Source organism: Phalacrocorax aristotelis, chromosome 2 (genome assembly GCF_949628215.1).
Source record: "Phalacrocorax aristotelis chromosome 2, bGulAri2.1, whole genome shotgun sequence".
Taxonomy (NCBI): domain Eukaryota; kingdom Metazoa; phylum Chordata; class Aves; order Suliformes; family Phalacrocoracidae; genus Phalacrocorax; species Phalacrocorax aristotelis.
In genome coordinates, this window is record NC_134277.1 from 92,257,833 (window position 1) to 92,280,832 (window position 23,000).

At 37.8% G+C, this 23,000-nt stretch overlaps 1 protein-coding gene across 14 annotated transcripts in view; it reads right to left on the reverse strand.

Annotated features, from left to right (window-relative positions):
- COBL (cordon-bleu WH2 repeat protein) overlaps window positions 1-23,000 on the reverse strand; it is a 168,999-nt gene that overhangs the window by 54,369 nt on the left and 91,630 nt on the right. For all 14 annotated transcript variants that reach the window (XM_075084386.1, XM_075084385.1, XM_075084384.1 and 11 more), the window contains one exon: window positions 20,263-20,457. In XM_075084386.1, coding sequence (XP_074940487.1) covers window positions 20,263-20,457 — 195 coding nt within the window. The remainder of the gene's footprint in view (window positions 1-20,262; window positions 20,458-23,000) is intronic.

The following is a 23,000-nucleotide window of genomic DNA, read 5'->3' on the forward strand; positions in this document are numbered from 1 at the left end:
GAGAATCTTGGTGGAAAGTAAGGAAATGGGCGTTTCCACTTGAAGTGATGAGTGAAGGATGCTAGTCTGGTATAGTCAAATTCCTCAAAGATACATTACTGCTTTCCTAAGAAGAAAGGATCCTTGTTAGAAGCCAGCCTATCTTTTTCTGCTCTGTGCATTCTTGTTTATTTGAATCTTCTGAGGAACATTAGATAGGTGTATGGATGAACACACTGCTATAGCTAAAGAAAAGGCTAGAAATTAGCTAGTGCTCAACTGCAATAATGCAAGTTTGGACAAATAAACACACAAAAATGCTTTCATTATACTGTCAGCTAAGTGCAGTATACTTCACAAACACCATAAAGAAGATGAAAAGCTTGTTTAAAGCCAGCCACACTACAATGTATGTAAGAAGTGTCTAGTTCAAGAACAGGTCATAAAAATTGTTAAAAGTAGTTCTTCAATGCCAGCCTCAGTAAACCTATAAGGCTAAACATAAATAGAAAAAACACAAAGAACATTCTGTTTCTTTCTTGCAATTGTATATACGAAACAATAGAGCCCGAAAATAATTTGTTATGGCTGGCTGCTTCTATTATAAGGACTCAATCCCGAACAACATTATCTGAAGCAATTTCCCATCCAAACTTTGTTACAGGAGCCCCTCTCCGAGCGTAACAGAATCCTAGTCTTAGGACTTGTGCTTCACCTATGCAGCATTTTTAACTAGAAAAAATTATTAGGTCAGCTTCTGTTACACAACAAATATGTAATTTTTAAAGATGTTAAAAGTGTTCTCTGACTATAATTAACACCATCAACTGAGCTAAAGTGGGCCAAAAAGACCAAAGCCCGACAAAGAGTGTCACTTCTGTTCCCACACCGATGAGACCACATATGATGCAAAAAACAATTTTCCATTAAATCCATGTCATAGATCACATGCTGTTTGAAAAATACTTCCAATGTTGCAAACTAAATATCTGAGGAATGTGCTGAATGTGTTTGTCTTCTGTGAAAGCTCAGTATCTTTATTAAAATTTGAGGGATTTAGATAAGATTTTAGAATATATTTGGAGCATAACAAGAACGTCATGGCAAGGCTATGTGTCAAAATTGTGTGGAAAAAATCCTACAAGGCTAATGCTTTAAATTTTCAATCAGTAGCATTTGACAGTCACCTTACTTCCAGAAGGTCTGTGGATACAGTAAGAGTGGATGTGTAAATTGGGTTTGAGTTTCTTCATGCATAAGAGTCCAGCATTTTCTTTGTGTTAGGTTGCACTGAATATGAATTCATGAAAAGTATTAATGGAGGCCCAAGGAAACAAGAGCCACCACCATCAAAAATTCATCAAGCATTCAAAGACAAGGAGGCTCTCAGATAGATTTCCAGTGTTAGCTTTGCTGTGCCTGTCCTCTACTTACAGGTCAGACACTGGTTTTGTATTTATCAACCCTTCACCATTAATCTAAAACAAATGTTTATCTATGTAAGTACTTGATAAGTCATCTGACAAGTGCCACCCTTTTCTTATTCACTGACCAAACTAACCCTAAATTTACTGCATGTTTATTGCTCCCAAAACTGAGCCTTCTTCTGTAAGCCAGAAACTATATAATTAATTTCTGCTCCTCTGTCCCTCCAGTATCTATGAACATCACAACTCACTCGATGACACTGACTACATATCTCAGCTGTCTGAATAACTACTTTGACCAAGAAGGAAATCTCACTCCACTGTCTCCAACTACAGATTAAAGACTCTACAATAGCATACTCAGAGAGCCACACATACCCAAGTCTGTTCATTAAGGACAGCCCACACACTCTTTCTGTGAATGGTAGAGAAAAAGGGACTGGGCTTAATGCAACCTTGGAAAGTGCACACAGTGCATCCTTGTTAAATAACTAAGTACTGTAATGTAATTACTGCAGTTATATCTTGACCAGTAAAGAACCCAGCAACTACCAAGGTGTTCCAAAATGATGATACGGCTAGGTAAAAAAACATAAGTGAACTCTAGAAGCCCAGCTGGATTTTGTGAGGTTGAGCGAAAAATACCTAAACTGGATGTTGAAGGCCACTTTGGTGTCTTCTGGGAACTACTGCCTTTCAACCAATGCATTTTACCCATGAATTCAATAGCTGAGGGGGACTTAATACTCTTCAAGTACTACCACGTTGGAACACAGAGACGAGGAGAATGAGTCACATTTTCTTCCTTCTCCCAAGATTGGTGTTTAGCGAGAAGAGTAGACTTATGAGAGACACGTACTTTCTGCAGGACTGAGAAAGACCCTGTAAAAATGCTGGGTGATCTCAGCTTAGAAGCACAACTAAGAATACAAGTAGGGAAGAACAATTTTAAAACTGCCATGGAAAGACTTTCTTGGACTTGCACACAAAAAGTGAACAGTACCTTCTTGTTACCTAGAACAGGGTTTCCCTGAACAACTGCAGGTTTCTGTTGTAGTTGGTGTCCACACCTGCTGGAGAAAGCCTGGATGACTGATAGACACTTCTAAACAGTCACAAAAGCCCTAAGTGGATCTGGTCAATATGGGACTGAGATGTTAAAAAAAATTGCATAGTTTATTTTTCAAAATCCAAACCACTCTTCCCAATATTTTCATAAACATTACAAGAAACATTTGTGTTATGGCATCAGGTTTTTTCTTGTACTCTCACTGCTATCATTTTGCCATAGGAAAGGAAAAATAGAAACTTGAAAACCTAATAATTTTCCAGGTTTGCTACCTAACAAAATCCTCCTTAAAGCAATTTTCTTCCTCCTCAGACATCATAGCTACAGGTGATCCACATAATCTATCAGCAATAGAATGACGTCTGGAGTAAGGGTTGTTTTTAAGGGATGTCCCATGGTGGTTTAGCATATACAAATAAAAAAATTGTATATCATATGATATAAACTGTGTGAAGAAAGCTCATTTACTCTCTTGCTTCCTTCTCCTTTTTATGCAACATTACATGTCAGGATCTTTTATTCTTTTATAGAACACTTATATTCTTGCCACTTCTGTCTAATTTGTATACAAAATGTCTTGTTTGGGGAAACAGTGAGTGATTGTTTATAGAAATTATTTTTAGAAGTAAATATAAAGGATTGGAAAAAGAACACATGGATTTAATCACTGGAATGCCCCGACTACAAACTGGTTTCTATCATCCAACACTGACCAGACACACACTCTGATTTAAGCAAGCCAGATACACCTGCTGGCGATAGTGGGGTCAGAATGCCTATCGAATTACAAGTGTGTTTAAATATGATCCACAGAAAAATTCAGAGCTAACTTGTAATTGAACAAACAACAGTACCGTCCCAAACTATGTGTGGGATCATCCCAACCCTCTTCCCTTCACAAAGAATTTTCAGAAATCCTGAAAGAATGAAAAGCCATTTTACAAGAAGCTCTAGAAGTACCAGAAAGGACACAACTTTTATTAACCAGTTTTAAACTCTTCATATAACCCTAACTGCGCTGACGTGCCTATAGCATTGTGAGAAAGACAGGTGGTAGGTTGGTATGTAAGGAAGATTTGTGGTTTGAGAGTTTTTAAAATATTTTGCCAGGATTTTGTATGTAATTTAAAGCAGTTGAGAAGAAAACATTTTGATCCAAGAAGAGCCATTCTAGGAAAACCACAGAGATAAATCTTTCAGCTGCATAATGGAGACATAAATCTGTCTACTACACTTGATGATATAAAAGCTATTCTATCAAGCTGATTCTGCATTTTCACAGGGCAACAGATGCTTCAACATGCCTAGTACTAGAAACCACAAGAAGTCCCAACTGAACCTTAATGTGTCTTAAACAACATTTACTCATATGTCTAATATTCCCTGGACAGGTCATACGTTATTAGGCTTTTCACTGGCATATACTGACAAAGGAAAATTCAGGGAGCTCTCAAAGAAACTGGGTGTATGAGCAATTCATGAGGCTGACCACTGTAAGTTACATTATATTAAATTGTCTATTCAGCACTGAACTTCTCTACCTTGTTTCCTTATTGGGTAGCATTCCATTTCATCTGATTAAAAACTGAATGTTTAATCCCCAAGTACGTTTCAAACAGCATTCAAAGAAGGCAGTCTCATGTTTCCCAAAAACATGTCCTTATGTTAAAGAATGCATTTGTGTTGATTACTTAAAACTTTTACTAGGATCCCATGCAACGGAACAACATATTGCAAAAACAACATACACAGGAGATACTAAAAAATCTGGCACATGGAAACAGTTTGAAGAGAATGTTAGTTGAAAAACTTGTCATTTTGCCAAAATGCATAGAAATAACTACACTTTATAAATTAGCAAGCAATTTCTCTGGATCGGCCATTTTAGTTCTGTACATCTCATAGAATCACAGAATCGTTAAGTTTGGAAAAGACTCTTAAGATCATCGAGTCCAAACACTAACCTATCACTGCCTTGATTTTTTTTCTACCTTGATTTTTTTTTTGCCTCGATTTTTTCAGTGTTGGATCTCATAAACTTGACCATAAAATGAATAATATTAAACTTAAAGAGAGATTTTAAAATAAGCCATACAAAGTTAAGAAATGCATGCTGTGATAGGAAGACTGACATTTGGACTGACTAGACCCAATAACTTGTGTTACACTGGACACACCACTCTCACATTGAACAAGTTTAGACAGGAGATTCCCACGCTGCTGCCAGCATGAGTTCAAGTCCACAATGTAGCACCAACTAACTTCAAGCAGGACAGCCACGTTTGTGTTGTGCTACAATGCCGCTCTGGATCAAGGTGTTTCCTCCTGACTTTGAAGCTCTGCACCATGCTCCCTTGTACTGTGTTTGGCCTGTGTGATGGCTGCACCCTAGCCATACTCATGGCCTGAGCTTCGTAGCTGCTTTGCTGCTGAAGTGTTCAGGTGCTGTGTTAAGTGGGAAGTCTGGCTTATAACTAGAGTGCAAACTGCACTGCTCTTCTGAAAATACCCTTACCATTATTATTTTAATCAGATGCCAAAAAACATTGTAATATTTTGCCTACTTTTATGCTGCTTAATTTCAAACAATTTTTTTCTCACTGTATAATTCTGGTATTAAATGGGGTTTTGTAACGAAATTTAGAATTCATTACCAAAAATGAATCTGTGACTGTACAACCATCTCCATCTTAATAACAGACAAAAAGCTTAGCATTACTGGATTTTATAGGAATTGCTATGTTCTTGTGCTATTCTATTCATAAAATGAAGAAGACGAAAGCCAAGGATGTCCTTGAATATTCAGCTGACTGGCAACAGAAAGTTAAATCAGTTGACAAAAGAAAGCCACTACAAGGTGAAGGGGCAAGCTCATTTTTCCATCTGTTTTTATTGAACACACCCTTTGTGAAATGTCATGGTCAAGGGCAGTTAAAAATTAATGTCATTCTAATCTTCTTTAAACACTTCAACTTGTTCAGTTAAATGTGTCAGACAGGAAACTATCCATAAACAATTTTGAGATGTTAAATTACTAAGATAGCTGTGATTTCCTTCTTTTGCAAAATCTCATTACTAGCTGCAATATTATTTCCACTCAAGGAAGTCACTCTACAACACCAAATATTTTCACATGCATTGAAACATGTAGACTACACAAGTCTGCGGATGTTTGCTTTGGCAGAGAATTGAACTTCCTCTGTTTCTCTGAATACAATGTAATCCTCCTCATTTATGTCTTCATTTAGAGGGGAAAAAAAACCTCCAACAAAAAACCCTCAACACTTAAAAATTACATTTAAAAACCACCACAAACTATTTTGCTACGAAGATTTATTTCTACTCTAGAGAAGTCAAACAAACCCAGCAAAAACCACCTCCAATTTTCCCTCTACTATTTGTGCTTATCTTTTTAGTTAGAGGAATACAACTAGTAGAGCAAATGAACATTAGTAAGAGTTTAAAATACATAGTAGGACTGCAGCTCAATATTTCTTCTGATAATGTTGCAAATGAATTTGACATGATCAATGTAATCTCCTTGAGTCATTGCCTTTGGGAAAGGCACTGGCATAAAGATTTTACACATCATCTTTTCTTCCTCAGCCTCACATCTAGGATTACAGACTGGCTGATTGGTTGGTCTCCTTGTCTGTCCTTAAAAATCTGAGAGATGTTATGAGACAACTGACGATATGCAAAATCTATTTTGCATCTTTGTCCAATTTTCTGCCAAAAGAATGGGCTGTAGCCTAAAATCTGTTAGGGCTAGAAAGTGGAAGGCAATCACACAAACGTTTTACCAGGAACAAGGAGAACCATAACCTTTCTACTGCCACTGACATGCTTCCCTGGAGCTTAAGTTTTCCTTTACATTCACAATTTTCTTCTGTGGAGATAGCCAAGTTGAGTTTCTAGTGCTTAGCGCTAAGTCCTAGGCAATCACCTCAGAAGTCTTCTTAATTTAGACAAAGACATACCTGACTTACTTCCAGTGTTCACGCCCTTCATATCAGCCCTCTCCATCTGCAGGCACACAGAATCCCTGGGAAACCTAGTTTGGGCAATCAGTCAAGTGATAGTTTTGTGCCATCCGTTCCCACTGCCCCCTGCAAATTTCCACTCAGTCTAGTTCCTTCCAGCACTTATGAAGCACAGCCAGAATCCCCTACTTCCACAATCTTCAGAAACGAAGAAGAGATGAGAGTAGCAATGTGGTACCACAGAGTCAATTAGATGTCTTACTAGGGACTGTAGCGTAACATGGCTCTGCATCAAGCTACTCCCCACAAGTGTAAGATTTTTATCAGCCAAAATTACAAATAGACTCTGCTGTGAAGATTTGTTGGAGAAAACCACCATGGCACTTTGCTTGCTATCCATGCCTGGAAGTGTCAGCAACACATTGCTGAGCAAGCAGGACTTAGGGGTTGTCTGTTGAGGTTTTATATTCTGATTAGGGTGACACACTACAAACAAAATGAGGTCCCTATTTCTCCCAGTGACCTCCACCATCCATCCTCTGAAGAGGTGAAAAACTGAAGTGAAATGCCATCAGAGGAACAGGATTTCCATTCCCCTCTCCCCACTTCTATTACTTTTGGGATATGACTGTGAATTAATTCAAATGAAGCATAGCTTTAAGTAGCAGAGAACAGTTTTTACTAGATTATACTTATTTGTGATGTATTTTCTTGCTTTCTTATTTGGCTGAACAATGACCAGAACGCAATGCCATTAAGCCATTAAATTAAACTTGACTTACACAGCATGTATGTACTTAGTTAATTTCTTTATTACATACATTTTTACCTTTTTAATTTGTGATCTAAGAAGGTGTAGTTACAAGCAAAATCTGAAAAGCAACACAAATCCGATTTCCAAATTAAGTGTGGTGTTAGGGTCATTTTTCATTGCTTACTGAATGCCAGTTCTTCAGAAGCCTTGCTGCTTAAAATGATCTTTGTCTATTAACTTCCCCTAAATACCTTGCCCAACAAAGCCTAATAATTACTTGACACATACTTTCTCTTTAATGAGAGTTAAAGCTTACGATGACATCAGCCTGTCCTATTTGTCTGTGACTTGCAAGCCAGATGAAGTTTACTTACTAAATGTTGCAACCCTGCCAAAATTCAGGGCTGCATAGAACAGTATGTTCAGGCCCTGATGTCTTGCCAGTTTTCAATGAAGTGCTTGACAGAGACCACATGTGGAGGTCAAGTGATACTATCATGATCTCACCAGATGGCAAATTGTGGTATTATTCCCAAGGCAGGTAGTATAGTCTGTTCAGAAACAGTTGGCAGGTGATCCATGAACTCACAGCCAGAAGCAACTGGATTATTGCAAAAGATCAAGAACATTACTGATGTTGGCGAAAAGACTATTCCAAGAATTTTTCTTGCACGTAATTCAAGCACTCAATTCTCAAGATGTACGTTTTCTTGCAAAAAAAATGAAGGGATCTATTTTACTAACTGCTATCTTAAATCAGAAGCCTTCCTGTCAAAGAAATTTTGTATTCTTGCATGATTATTATGTGATTGTATGTCAAATGGTAAAATAAAGACACTGCAAGCTCACCTTGCTTGGGTTCTTATAACATATTGAAGATCACCAGGTCACTCTGACTTTGATGTCAATTCAGAGATTTTTATCCACCCAGGTTAGAGGGCAGGACTGGACTAGTTTGCAGAGAACACAGGAAAGCAGACCATGGAGGAATCTTACAAAATATTGTAGATGACATTCTCCCACCCCTCTACAGTAACAGCCTATCCAAGTCAAAGTGTGAAACACTCAGCACTTCACACAGTCCAGCCTTCAGTTAAAACAGGCAAGAAATTTAAATCACTATTGAACTGACATTGCTACTATTTCCTGGACAAAGTTGCAAAAAAGAACTATTTATAAAAATGCAACAAAACCACACAGTGGACTCCTTTAATGGAGGAGCAGCTTTTTTTCCCCAAGCTAAAGAAGCAATAAAGACAGAATTTTAAAGCAGACTTTAAAATTTCGGGTTCCTCTGGTGCAAAATCTACTAATTCACCATGAACTTTACCTGCGTAAAGACAGATTCTCAAAGGGCTAGGGTAAAGGCAGTCTGACTTCCCCTTGCACTTTTGAGAGGCTGCACCTTCTGGCTAACATCAAAACCTCCACTGAAACTCTGCACTAACATCCTCATTCACACTGGCCAAACTTCAGAAAAAAATACAATCGAATGCACTTAATTACTCCGTGACTGAGAAAGCGAAGATTCCTTTTAATTAATCAATCACACTGGGACACCTTACTCTATGTCTATGTCTAATTATGGGACAAAAGAGTTGGAAAATAAGTATATTAATTACAAATTTTTAAAAAAGGGGGGACACAAAACCTCCTGGAAAATAAGTTGGTTGCCTGAAGTTATTAAAATGTTTTCTGAAATTTTGTTTTTAAAATGGGACACATGCTGCTAGTAAATAAATATGCAGCAACATAAAGTTGAGCATTAGGAGTTCTAAAGAGAATGGGTGGCAATTTGGACAAACCATGGAATTTCTTCAGAAGCATAGAGAAGAAAATTCTATAATATTGTATTAAAATGTAACTGATACTCTCTGAAGATATTGTGAAAGTAGTCACTACAGTGCATATATCATCTAGCTGTAGCCTTTGATAACTACTTTAAAAAAGTTAAGTGTGCATACACCAGAATTAAGGTTTGAGCTGTTTTTCCCATAAAAAGAGGTAGAAATTACTCCCTTTCACTAGCAGCTTTTTCTGAGCCTTCCTAAATTTTACGCTTTACATGACAGCAAGATAAGCCTTCAGCCATCATTGCACTTTTCTGTCTTTTCTTTTAATTTGGGCCTGCATCATTTATCCAAACTAGAGTGTACTTGTCTAGCTAAATTAAGCATCCAGACGGTACAGCAAACGTTATCTGATGTTCTGTTGGCTGGTTTCATGTTTGCCATCTGAGCATTGTTTTGTTAGACATGAAAAGAACAAGTCTGGATACTTCTCATCCAGCTAACTGGATGTCATGTTTAAAGTTCCTTAGGCAAAAATGAACAAATCACCTTCAAATTGGAAAGTAATTGTTCTGTGTTCTAATTTCTTAGTCATTTATTGCAGTGTAGGGCTTTTTAAGGACCACAGACCTCTTCTACTACTCCCTCTTGTTTCTACTAATTGGTTCTGGTACATCTTGATAATGGACTTTGCAATAGGATAGCACTAGCCAGGATCAGCTCTAGTGGAAACATTAAACAGATAAAACTTTTAAAGTTTATGACCTGTTACAATGACCATTGTTTCTGTAAAACTTAATTTAGTACGTCAACACAGAATTTCATGTCTGTGAAGGGCAACAGTTTGTACATGGCTTTTTCAACACAAGGCAATTAACTGAAAGTTGTTAAGAAAAGCTCCACCCTTATACACTCTCCTTAATGAAGTATTGCCCAATCCTTTGGGCAAAACTGGATAGATCCAGGAAAGCAGCACACCAAAAGACATCAATTTGACTTGCTATGTCCTGAAAGGCAGAAATATCATCATTTGCTAAGCAAAACAATAACCCTATCACTGCACAAGACAGAAGTGCCGTAACAATTCTTTCCTCAAAAGACTTGCAATCTAGACAATATTTGGCATGAACCTGGATCTGATACTGATTTCAAACGGAATGGGATCAGGTCTTTCATGCTGCTTTTTATTTGGTCAGTGGAAGGCACATGTCCAGTAGAGTGCACTGGACATCACCCATACAGCTCCTACCTACCTGTAATTTGAGCTACATACCTGCATCTCAGTACTGAGATGCAGCCCAGGGGGGCTGCAGATATGACCCTGAGAGTCCTGTAGGGCTCTTTGATACTGCAGTTACAGTACTAAGTTGTAACAAGTATACCAGGCAAGTTACTTTAGGGTTCATGCTGGAAAATTCTTATTGCTCGTATGTTTTTCTGGCAAAACTTCCAGCCTCATTCTGCAAGTGCAAAGTTTTGCACTCATGACCACAACAGAAAGAGAGCAATTATTTGGAATAGCAAAGACAGCTGTTTCTGTTCGTAACAAGAGATATATTGTCTGGTTATCAAATTACCAGTGATAAGAAGATGTAGTGAAGTCATTGAGAATGCTGCCAGTGACTTTCCTGGAGCGGTGTCAAATCATATGAGACAAATATTTAGGTACAAATCTCTTCAGTATGCTCCAAAAACAGTTGTACTGGGTTAGATCAAGGGTTCTGCTCAGGCTTCTGTATCAGACTGTGGCAAGCACCTAGAGGACAGCAGAAGGGAAGGTACGTTTGATACCACCTTCTCCCTAGTACTTCTGCAGCCACCAACCATCTTCATGTCAGGGACTTCCTGGTGCGGTTTATATTTAAAAATTCACAACGGATTTGTCGTCCTTGCAGCATTTGTTCCGTCTCCTCTCAAGCCCATGTAAACTTTTAATGCCCATATCAACCCTTGACAAGGAGTTCCACAGATCTACTGCTTGCATGAAGAACCACACTCTGGTTTTGTGGTTTGCCTGTTTCTTACTAGCTACAGATGCTCTTGTGATGGCTGGTTGAACAGTCAAATCCCTATCCATAGTCTTCATGCCACTTTTTCAAGATGAAGCAGCATGGTTTACTTAAGATGTACAGTTATTCCTCTGTTAAGCTACTCCACATCTTTGATCACCCTTGATGCCCTTCCGTGAGTCTCTTCTCATTCTGTAATACCCTTTTGAAATAAGAGGAACACTACTACAGTATTTAAGATGGCATAATAAAGCTCACAATACAGTGGGGTAATAAAGTTCTCTTTTTCTCTCCTAAAATGCTCTGCATCTGATTTGCTTTTTTGATTGCTGTTGAGCTTTGAGCTGACTGTTTTGAAAGAAGTATGTCTTATGATCCTAAGGCCTTCCTAATTCGTTACTGCCAACTGAGACACCAGTATTTTATAAGGTATTAGGCAAAATTAAGAGTGGTCTTTTCTCATGTATATCACTTCACACTTACCCACACAGACTTTCACTTGCTTTTACCTGCAAGTTCTGCCAGCACTCCATCTCATAAGGTCTTTCAACAGTTGTTCTTCATACTCAGCCTTTGTCCTTATTAGCTGGATAAGTCAAGTACCAGCAACAAACTTTGTCACTTTACTGGTTTTTTCCAGGTCACTTCCTTATACAATGAACATGGATCATCAAATACTCCAAAGCTGTTGCACCAGTCCACTGCTACATGAGCAGATCATTTACTCCTAACCTGTGATTCCTCTTCTTTTCTTTACTGTCAGTTATTTGAGAGTTACACAATCTTCCTCCTGATGGAATGGAGACTGGGTTTCCTTAAGAAATCCAAATCCCTGGTGAGGGACCTTGGTGGAAGCTTTGTGGAAACCCAGACAGGCTGTATCAACCAGATCATACATATCCGTCTGTTTGCTGAATGTGTCAAGAGCACTCTATGAGAGTTGTAAGGCAGGGTTTCTGTTTTACTAAAGCTGTATTTACCCTATTCATTATCTTCACTAAGATAATGAATAATTTAATTCCTTCCTACATTTCTAGTCATTTTTCCAGTACATAATCCACATTAGGAGGCCTATAGTATTCTTGATTTCCCTCATACTTTGCAAAAAACAATTCTACTTCCACATCTTTTCTCTGAATTTCTTTAAGAAAATCCAAAATGTGGCATCAGTAGTGTTCAGTAACAGTATTCAGTGATATTTTCTCTATTTCTTTGCTCCACACAGTAGAAAGAGACTTACCATGGATACAGTTATTTTATACAACCTCTTCCATTTCAGATAGCATTGCAGTCTCCAGAGGATCATCTTGAGAATATTTTGCACAGCTACTGCTCAGGCAAAGGAACTAAAGTGCATTCCTTATCTATGCTATTGGACAAGCTTGATGCTCATTAACTGCCTATGTGGGCAACCTTAATCTGTGAAAATGTAAAGCAAAGTTGAACTGTTTTACCATCCTAGGAGAATAGTAGGCAATTCTTTGGCCAATGAGTAAGGCCGTGTTTTGTCACTGTGGCAAAATTAATTATTTTTATATGTCTATATGAGCAAAAGAATAAGACCTCAGCTTATCTGTAAACTCTCAACACCTACAGAAATGTATAAATGAAGTAAATAAGCTTCTAAATAAAATTTCAGACAGAATGACTGGAATAAAATCCCCAAAGGAAGATGGATACTAAAAGCCTAACGGAAAGTTTCGCAATTACCATGCAGTACTTATAGCCTAGTACAACCCAAGTAAGTGATTAGTACATGAATTTGATGAGAAATACATAGAAAGAAACACAATCTCAATTTTTAATGGTTTTATCTATTAATAATCTATTTGTATTAACACACAGAGATAGACTCAGCTACTCTTTGACCGTATCAAAATACTGCCTCATGCCATTGTGTAATAAGTTCCCAGCCTCTTAATCTGGCATCATACAGCAGTACTGTGTGCACTCCAGCATCTAATATGCAAACTCTAATACAAAAACTAGTGAGAGAGCATGACTTCAGTTTTCTTAGCAGTTGTACTACCTCACGATTGCCTCAAGAACTCTGGAAATTAGCATTATGTTTATTCTTAAACCACAGACATCTCACAGAGCCTTGACTACCTGCTGACTTCTTTAAAAAGAAGCCTATAAATAAGCATAATTTTATGCTTATTTGATGACAGCATAAAATTCTTCTTTTATACTTACACAGCTTGGGCACCTGACCAGTATTCTGGAGAAAGAACATCTTCCTTTAATGAAGATTCAATATCCCTGCCCTCATCACAAAATGCTATTGAAATGTATCACGCCTTGCCTGAGTTCTAACAAGTCCGCTACCAAAACTGAAGATGATCAGAGCTAACACTCATGATATCCTCAGTTAATAAACAAAGGAAAAGGAACTTTTAAAAATAATATTCACCATTCACATTTCAGGCCTTCTTCGTACACAAAAAGAAAACCAAACCAGGACAAACTAAAAAGGTGTATAAACCCAGTCATTAAATTATTTTTAATCAAAAAAATTAAAAAGTCAGTCAAGTGCTCTCCCTGCTCTTTCAGAACAAATCTTGCTTTCATATCCTCAGGCAACTTATAAAAACCTTACAAGTGACTAGAAGATGCAATATTTTGTAAAAGTAAAAAACACATTTTGAAAAACAGTTTTTTCCTACAGCAGAAACTGATTCATTGCATCCTTTCTCAGAATGTGAAAAAAGTACCTGTTATTCTCAAAGCAACTTCTGGATGCTCCACAGAAAAAAAAAAAAACCCAATACCATAGCAAAACAAAAATACATTCACAGAACACTTAAGGGGGAAAGGAAATGTGTCATAAGAGAAAGGTTGAGAAGACCTCACCCAGAAGACCTCTGAGTCAAAAGAAACCTCCCTTCCTCTCTAAAAGATGATAAAAAAAACATGCACTCGTATCTTGTTGACTTCTAGTAGACGTTTCTGGCTTAGGTGTAACCTATGAAAGGGAGATAACTAATCTGAGTCCATCCACCCTTTTGCTGAATTCTAGACTCCTTATTAAAACAGAATACAAGTGTCAGATGGTCTCCAGTGTGAACGGCTCATTACCTTTCACCTTATGCAGAAGTACAGAAAAAAGTCTAAGGTAAAAGGGAAGAAAACACCTACAGCAGAAGGCTATTCTGCTGCAGTACAAAATACAATATTCTAACATTTGTTTTATAGATTTTAATCTTAGTTGTAATACTGCAAAACAGTTGGTTTAAATAATGGCAGCCAGAGTCACAGATTTGCTCAGATGATTGCTTGCAGGTTTCTTTCTCCCTACCTCCAGTTTATTTTTGACCAATTTTATGCCTAAATGAAAAGTTCAGCTTTAAGAGAACCATTTTAACATGAACAAATAGAAATAAGACTTTCATATCTTCCCTGGAGAAAGCAAGGTATGCACACTAAAAATTTGTGAAATTTCTAGTTTATACAGAAAAGATACTTTCAGTATTTGCCATATGTCTTATTGAACAGAAGGAAATTCAAAATATGGAAATGCATAGCGAATGTTATTTTTGCCATCCTAGTTGATAATTTCTAATACTGACCACCACGTGTTTTATTCTTCTTCTTTCATTTTTTTTTTCCCTTTTCAAGTGTTTCTGTACTCCTGTTGGAGACAGCAACCTCCTGTGATGCATGTTCCCATATTCCAGTGCATATTGCACTTGAAAGAGTTCTGATTCTGCCAGGAACTGATGATACGAGTGCCGCGGAGCTGGCAGGACACTGGGTTAAGCTTCCTAGCCATTTAGTAGCATTTGCATGCCTTTGGTAGGGATGCCCTTCTCACAAGAGAATTTGTGATACAGTACTATTCAACGTCCTTTTATATGTAAACCAGTATAAATAGAATACATCAGCGATTAAAACCTTAGGTGTCCTCTGGCTGATGGAGCATATTAAGAGTTTGTCAAAAACAGAAACTACTCTAATAAAATGTCCTGCTGAAAGCCACTGAACTTGTGCCCATCTGCAGGCAACCCTGAAATACTTTAAGTGACATTGCAAATGAGCACAACGTAGTGAATACATTCCTGGAATTCATTCTGCCAGCAAGAACTACAGAATAGTGTTCAAGTGGTAAAAATAAAGGACAGGCAGTGAAGGAAATATATGTATAAAATTATATTGAAATCATTATTAACATATTAAAGTTGTTCAAAGTGTTATTGGACCATAGGCTCACCCAAATTTCCAGAATCAGTCCCTGAATTTGCAGTTCTCAAATTTCCCATGTGTATGTGTGTATGCTACAGGCATGGACTTGGAAGCCACTTGGAAATGTGACTCATTATCTTCCTTAGAACTAAAACGTATTTTAAAACAGTGGCCAAGATTTTTAGAAATGGTTAGCTCAGCTGTCTGTAATTAGGAAGCTGAGTTTGTAGCTTGACGTCTTCTGAACTTTTAAGATGTCAGAAGCTACGTCTGGTTGCTCAGCAACTCAGTATCTGGCCACTGTGATTTTAATATCACATTATTCTTCACTATGCCACCTTCTGTTGCGAAAGGAGTTTAAGTTGAGATTGTTAATATAAAAATCTGAGGAAAGCAAGCATTTCTTCCACTAATGTCCCCCCAGCATACCAGGTTTTTTTGCAGATATCCTTCCTGCATGTTTGCACAAAGTGATTACCATCTTCCACCTTACTACTTCATCATCTAATGCCACAGATTCGTGGTTAGCTGACTGCGAGGATAATCTTGATTGGTATGAAGTCACACTGTTATTCCTTTTGTCCTCAGGTTTTCCAAATGACATATTTCCCTGTGGCTGCAAATTAAGCCCTAAAGCAATGAATACAGATCCTGCAGAACAGTGTAGAATAAGGTATGTTCCTAGTATGCACAGCTGTATCAGTAAAGATGCCATCAATAGAGCTTTCCATCTGCATGCCCTGTGAATTAAAGTTTCTTGGACCTACTTGTCCCTGGGTATTTTGGATAAACCTAGTATTTCAAATAATAATACTCCTGCAGTTGGCTTTCCTTCTGAGAAACAGCTGAGTTCTTAGAACCTGTGCTTGTGTGGATGACAGCCTTTTTTCCTCACAGATTTTCTTGGACTATCAGAAGCATCATTTTACGGATGAGGCATGATACCAGCAGGCACCGAAATTGTAGGGAAGTTGAGGGACAGAAGAATCACAACCAGATGAGAACATGTACCGTGGTTACTTACGGAACGGAGATTTATCGTAGGCAAGTGTCTAAGACCTGCTTTAATAACACCTGCTGTGATCACCTCTATAAGCACCATACTCTTCCCAGCTTACTGTCTTCTGCCTCTTCCTTTGTGCATCTGCTGTGTATCACCCCATTCTTCTGTCAGTACAGGAATTTAACTGCCTAGTAACAAATCCCAACTGCCTCCTGTTACATCTACATATTATATGAAAGTGCTTCTGTTCTGAAAATCACAGCAGCTGAAACAGCACATGGCTCCTTTAGCACAGGCTACAAGTTGCATTTCTGGATTCTGGAGTTGACATCAGAGCTATTATACAGATGAAGGCACTGAAGAGCCCTCTTCTAATTCTCATGTCTCCAAAAAGTCTCATGATTTTATTCAGACTAAGCCACTCCATTTCATAGAAAAGGCTCTTACAGAAAGTCCCTGGGGCCTTCTTTATCAGCTCCCCTCACTCTTGTTTCTGTGTTTCCCCATACACACTAAAAAAAAACAACCCAAGAAAGTAATTATTCCCATAAACTCATTCACCAATGCACAATATTCTTGACCTTCAAAAGACTCAAATACTCAGTTCTACAGTTCTTCCAAGAAATGACCCAAACACACTTCTTTTTCTTTTAAAGAGCGGTCAGTGAATAAGTCTCTGCAGAGATGCATTTAATTCTGTCAGACTTCATGTGTGGCTTTTCTCTGTGTGCTCTATCTACAATGGCATACTCATGCAGTTTTCTATATCTTGTCTATATGGTGCATGCTTTTTGGTGTGAGGACTCATTTTATACTATACCTACCGAAAGGTGGCCCCAAATTCTTCTAGCACATCATCTAAAGTGCTGTGACAGAGAACAGAGATCCTTTGCAAAGAGGGGTCAGTTTTTGCTCGCCCTCTACACTGTTCTCAATGATGTGGGTTCCGTGTTGCAACTTTAGAAAGGAGGGGACCTCCTTGCTTCTAAAGCATCCAACCTTCTGGATTTCATACTGGAAATGTTACCATACCCATGCCTTTTGAAGAATATTTTTACAAGTGACCTCTCATTATTCTAAATAGCATCACTTTGGAGATGTTTGAAAAAACAGGGGGGAAGTCTCCAGGGAAGAAATCCATAGACTCCTTTCTTTGACTCCGTGCTCCTTTGCAAACTACTTACTGCATGTTCAGCACACCCTGAAACATTGCTCAATTGTGCTCTGAAGAGAAATAGTATTTGCTACAGGAGATTTAAAGCAGCTAGAGAGGGAACACTACCTCTAAATAGACATGGAAAACAAATGATGCTGCACAAAAAAGTAATTAAAATTGCTGCAGGGGCCCTACCCTCAAGGAGGTAAATTACTGTAAGCCCCACAGAAACAAAAGCTGCAATATGGTAAAGTTATATAGCAGTAATCCACCTATCCAGGAAAGCAAGTGGAGAAAACATAAATCTAAGGTATAAATTAAAACAACCCAGTCTTCATACACATGGAAATTTCTTATGGCAACCACTAGGCAAGGAGATGAGATATATATTCCTAAAGCATCATCTATGCTGTAAAGAAAATTGAATGCCCTGGAGCTTAACAATGGATTAAAAATAACTTATTGGGTTGGAAAGTCAAACTATAGGTATTCATAACAGCTACAGTATGTGCTTTTCTACAAAACTTTATGGATCCAGATAGTTAAAGAAAAAAAAATGTTCTGAAAGTTCAGAATACCACCTTTTTCATTTTCTATTAATGTGCTACTGGAAATAAACATGTTCCCCTTTTGCAGGATCTTCCTGTTAGTAACAGTTGCACATAAATAAAGTTTTCTAAACAAACATCTTATCTTTTTATGGAAGGAAGTCCATTAATACGGAATTGACGTCCTTCCCTGAAAAAAAAGACCAGTGCTAATTCTTTCCCATAAACTAAAGAAATAAACTTACACCCTGAGATTTTTTACTCTATTTTCACAGCAAACTGGATAGTCTGCACGTAGATAAAATAGAACTGTTTGGGTTTTCTTATAAACAATATCCCTGTTGCTACCTTGCCACATAATACTAAATAATTAATCTCTTCCCTCGGTTTTTGATTGCTTCATGGAACTTGTGCTTCATTTCAACGGTACTCCACACATTTTCATTTGAACAACAGGGCAGCCTCTGAGGAACTTTCAGCCCAGAAGCTTCAGAAGCACACCATAACTGTTTAATATTTTGACCCATGCAATCATTTTTAGAAACATGTCCTTTACTCAACAAATGCAGCCAAACAGACTCTAACAACTGTGTTCATCATCTACTGTGCTCTTCATTGGCTTTGTCAGCTACACAAGGCATTTCTATCGCCCAAAATTAACTTTGTCATGGAAAATCCTCTGATGCAACCTTCTTCTGTTTCCCTTCTTCAAAATAGCTTTTACTTTAGACTAAGAGAATTTGAAGTTGGCACTGTACTGTATGCTACCTGTGATAAATAAAATAAACACTTTTCTCCCAATGGCTTCAGAAATCCAGCACTTCAGTCTATTTGCAACAATGCTAAGAAAAGAAATGTTAACATGTTTAAAGAGAGTTTAGCTTTTCAGTGTTTTTGTGCAACACAATTTAAAATCTTAGTCCCACACTGCATAAAGATAAGCCTAAGAGAATGGTAGAATAATACAATCTGTGATTACCATAAACGTAGAGTTATAATGCCATAGTATCGTTGTACAAAAAATCTGTTTATCTTAAACACATTAAATATTTAACTCTGGGGGGCACAAGAAACCTCATCAAAATATTTACAGTAGGAATTTCAAAAGGAAATTTTTAAGAAAAAAGTGCACCAAATGTTGCAAGAGAACATCGTCGCATCTCTTCAGCTGTGTCTACAAATGAGGACTATTTCAAAGGCACCTATTCTACTTTTGAAAGATGAAACACTGCTATTTTCCAGCAATCACACTTTTAGATATCCTAATGGGAAAATAACATTCTGCAATCCTTTAACAAGAGCATTCATCAACTTTGCTTACACAGTGCTTCACTGGAGAAGGCACCTAAGGTATGTCTTAACACAGATAAATAAAAGAATGACAGTGAGTGAGATTGCGCACTAGACTCCTCCTCTTCCGCTACACTGAACTCAGAGATTCCTTCCTGTCTCCATTTTGCACTAATACAGTTTGCCTTCCAAAAATCAGTCTGCTGTAGAGGTGACGATTACTAAGCAGGTAAGAGTCAGCCCACATTACACCACCTTGAAGGTACTGGTTCCTCGCATTTTTATTTGGCATCCATATATAGCGTTACCCACTTACTTTTATAGTATACATTTAGAATGTAATAGTTTTTGTTGATGGCAGAACCAGAAGTCTTAATGTGCTTGTGCACGTTTAGTAACATACATACCTGAATGTCACTACAAAAACAAGAACAATTTCCTTTTCCTTTAACTCTATTCTTTTCAATGAGTTAGGTCCTCAGAAAGGTTTCCCCTCATTTCTGTTCAATTCTCGATAGCTGTATTGCGGAACAGTGACCTTTTTTAAATGCAAAAACAGAGCACTGCTTTAAAAGGTCACATGGCACAACTCAGAAAGCAGAGCAGATCTTCTGGTATCCCACGGCAGCACTGGAAGTAGGGGTGTAGGCAACATTCTGACAAGTATCTGGGCAAAAGATCATGCTGAAGATTTTTGTTAGTCATTAGAACTGTCATCCATTTTCCAGGATGGCCCTGGCCAACAAGGATATCTAGTCACCCTCTACAATTTCCAGGTTTTCTGCCTTACTTTTTCTTCACCCTCCTCCTTTTAGCATAATGTCTTGCAAAACTTTCCTCATTTAGAAAGATCCCTGACATAGGAGAAAGCTAGGGGCAGTCTCAAGAAAGCTCAGTAAATATGTATGAAACTGTAAGACTTCTGATAATTTTATTTGGTAAGATCAAGAGTTTTGGTGAGCTGTAATTAATGTCTAGCCAAAATATCTGTGAATTACTTTAGCTCTGATGAATGAGCTGATGGCAGCCAGCACAACAAGCAAAGAAGCCCATTCTGTGCTGTCACTGTTACCTGTATTGCTGTCTTTTCTCGTCCACTCATCTCCACGTTCCGCAATGCAGGTGTCGCAACTGGTGGAGGAGGTGCTCTGCGCTTTTTCACTTCTGGGTTTGCTGTCATTCCTGAGATGTTACCAAGGGACAGTGATGGACCCAGGCTACTAGAACGAGAATTCACCGAAGGGGAATTTGGCGCTGTGGAAAAACCCTGTAAAAGGATTAACATCTTGGATTAACATCACTCCTTAAAAAACAATGGGAAAGAAAAAAGAAAAACAATACACATCTGGTTACCGTTTAAACAATGATAGGAATAATCACGTATGTCCTCTGCCAAACTTGCTGAATTGCAAACTGTAACTTTTGGACTCTTCTAAAGGTCAACTGGAACAAAGCTTACAGGCAATATTAATAACTCAGGAGGCATGATGAGCAGATCAAGACCTTAATACATTTTTATATTAATATACAAACAGAAATATATGCAGCCATATAGCAGAAAAGCTGCAAATATGATTGCTTGAAAATGTGCATTTTTATTTTAGTTTTGACACTTAAATTCAACATAATGAATTTTTTTCAATTTGCTGATAAAGATTTTGCAAATACTTTTCCCTCAAAACCTATGAGTCACCTTTTGCTATTCTTAACTAAGAGAAGCTTCCACATTAAATTGAAGATTTTTACTTTTTAATTAAGTTATGAGACAGTCACTTCTCAGAAACAGCTTCTGTGAAAACACCACTGATGCCAGTCTCCCATGAGCTGGAGCAGGATACCAGTGCATCCTGATAACCACGGTTGATAATGCTGTTCTTATTGCAACAGAACGTGCTACTGCACTTGCAAAACGCACCCATCAAGGACATAAAGCTCTTAGGCAGAATTTTGTCCAAGACCACAGAATAGATACTGGCAGGAAACTGTCACCAGTCAAAAGGCCACCACAAAGCCAATCACTTTCCAAATAAAAGAGGCAGTTCTTTGAACCTAAGTTCTCCAGTTTGGAAAGCACTGGAAAATGCTTTGCCTCAATTGTATGGCTGCTGCCTCGTTGTGGTAGACATCTGGGTTTCTGTAGGAGTGTAGCTTGCAGTGAACTTGACTTGTGACATGGTATGATAATTCCTTTCCACAAGTGCCAAGAACAATCTTAGGTAAAAATGAAAAAAATGGGGCCGCAAGCTCAAAAAGACAATTAATTTAATTTTACAACTTTTGAGGAAGCACTGATGAAGTACAAAGAGCTAAAAAGTATAGCAATGCAAAAAGAGGTATGTAATACATGCTCCTGACTGCCTGGTAAAGTTCAATGTTCTCTAGACTCCTGCGAAAGCAACTGAAAATGCTAAATGCAGATAGCAAACTCATTTGTGTCTTGTCCTGCATTTACTACACACATGGTAACATTCACTGACTTAAAACTACCAGCTGGATGCTTTCGTTATCTTTTATGCGCACACTGCACAGCAGACTTCATCTTGGCATAGTGTATTTAGCACAAACAGGGCATGTTACCGGTCTTCTCCGATTGACTAGAGTTTTACTGAAGGATTAAAGCAGTATTTACCATGTTTTTTCACTGTACCTGGTTCTATCTAATAAAGTTTGTTTACTCCTAAAGAAATGACAGGGTTCACAGGGTGAAACATACAGCAGTTTCCTCTTTTCACATATTTATAAAATGACTGAACAAAATAATTTTAAAGTGTATTTTACAGGGATGCTTTTGTGACTCTCTTAATTCTTTGTTCGCCTTGCTGGATAAAAAGGTTGAGAAATTTTGTTAAGAGATTTGAAGATGTATATAAATAACAAAAAACCCCTAAGACTTCCCTCCCAGCATTACAAATGCAGGCTACTGGTAAGAAGACAGGATGTATCCAGTTTTAAATTAATATATCTATTGAATTCTACCTCAAGGTCCTGTGGCTGAACAGCTATCAGAAACTTTTTCCAGGCAACAGATCACTGAGAAAGAATACAGTGATAAACAACTAAACATTTTAAAGTTGGGGTTTTTTTAAGGCTTGGATTTCGTAACGAAGATACAGGGGAAAAAAGTAATAATTACATTACACCATAAATAGTTTATAGTAAAAAGTCTGTAATGAAAGAAAAAATAAAAAATTTGGAAATTCATATATGTTTTATTTTTCAAGACCAACATTTATATCAAGCCCATTATTTACTGAATGAGCATTTCAAGAATGCTCATGTTAAGACTCTTCCCCTAAAATAAAAACTCACTACGGCTTCCAGGGGAATGGAATGAGGACAACTTCAAAGTATGTTTGAAAGCCCCATCATTCAGCAATGAGAGCTTTGTCTAACTGGAGGCAGACCTGCAAGCTCTCCCATGTGTAGTCCCTTTCATAAGCTTTAAGAGAAACAAAAAACCTGTTGGACACAAAGAACTGACACAAGTGTTTCTGGCATGACTCATCTTTTGCTGTAAACCTAATCTAGAGGGACAATGCCTTACCCAGCTTTTCTGTTTTATGTTGTGTTAGATGCAGTGCAGCTTCTTTGCACATCTCTGGATTTTGAGGTTTGGTTTTCAGGCAGGTTAGCAAGGCAACTATAAGAGCATACAACAATAGTTAAGCAAACTTGGAGGGACCTGATATGCACATGCCATTTACCCAAACCATCTCTCATTTCTTGTTGTTTTAATTTGTTATCGATGGATTGATTTCAGCAGAATTACTCAAATTACAGCAGTGTAAGTGAGAGGAAAGCCAAGCTCAA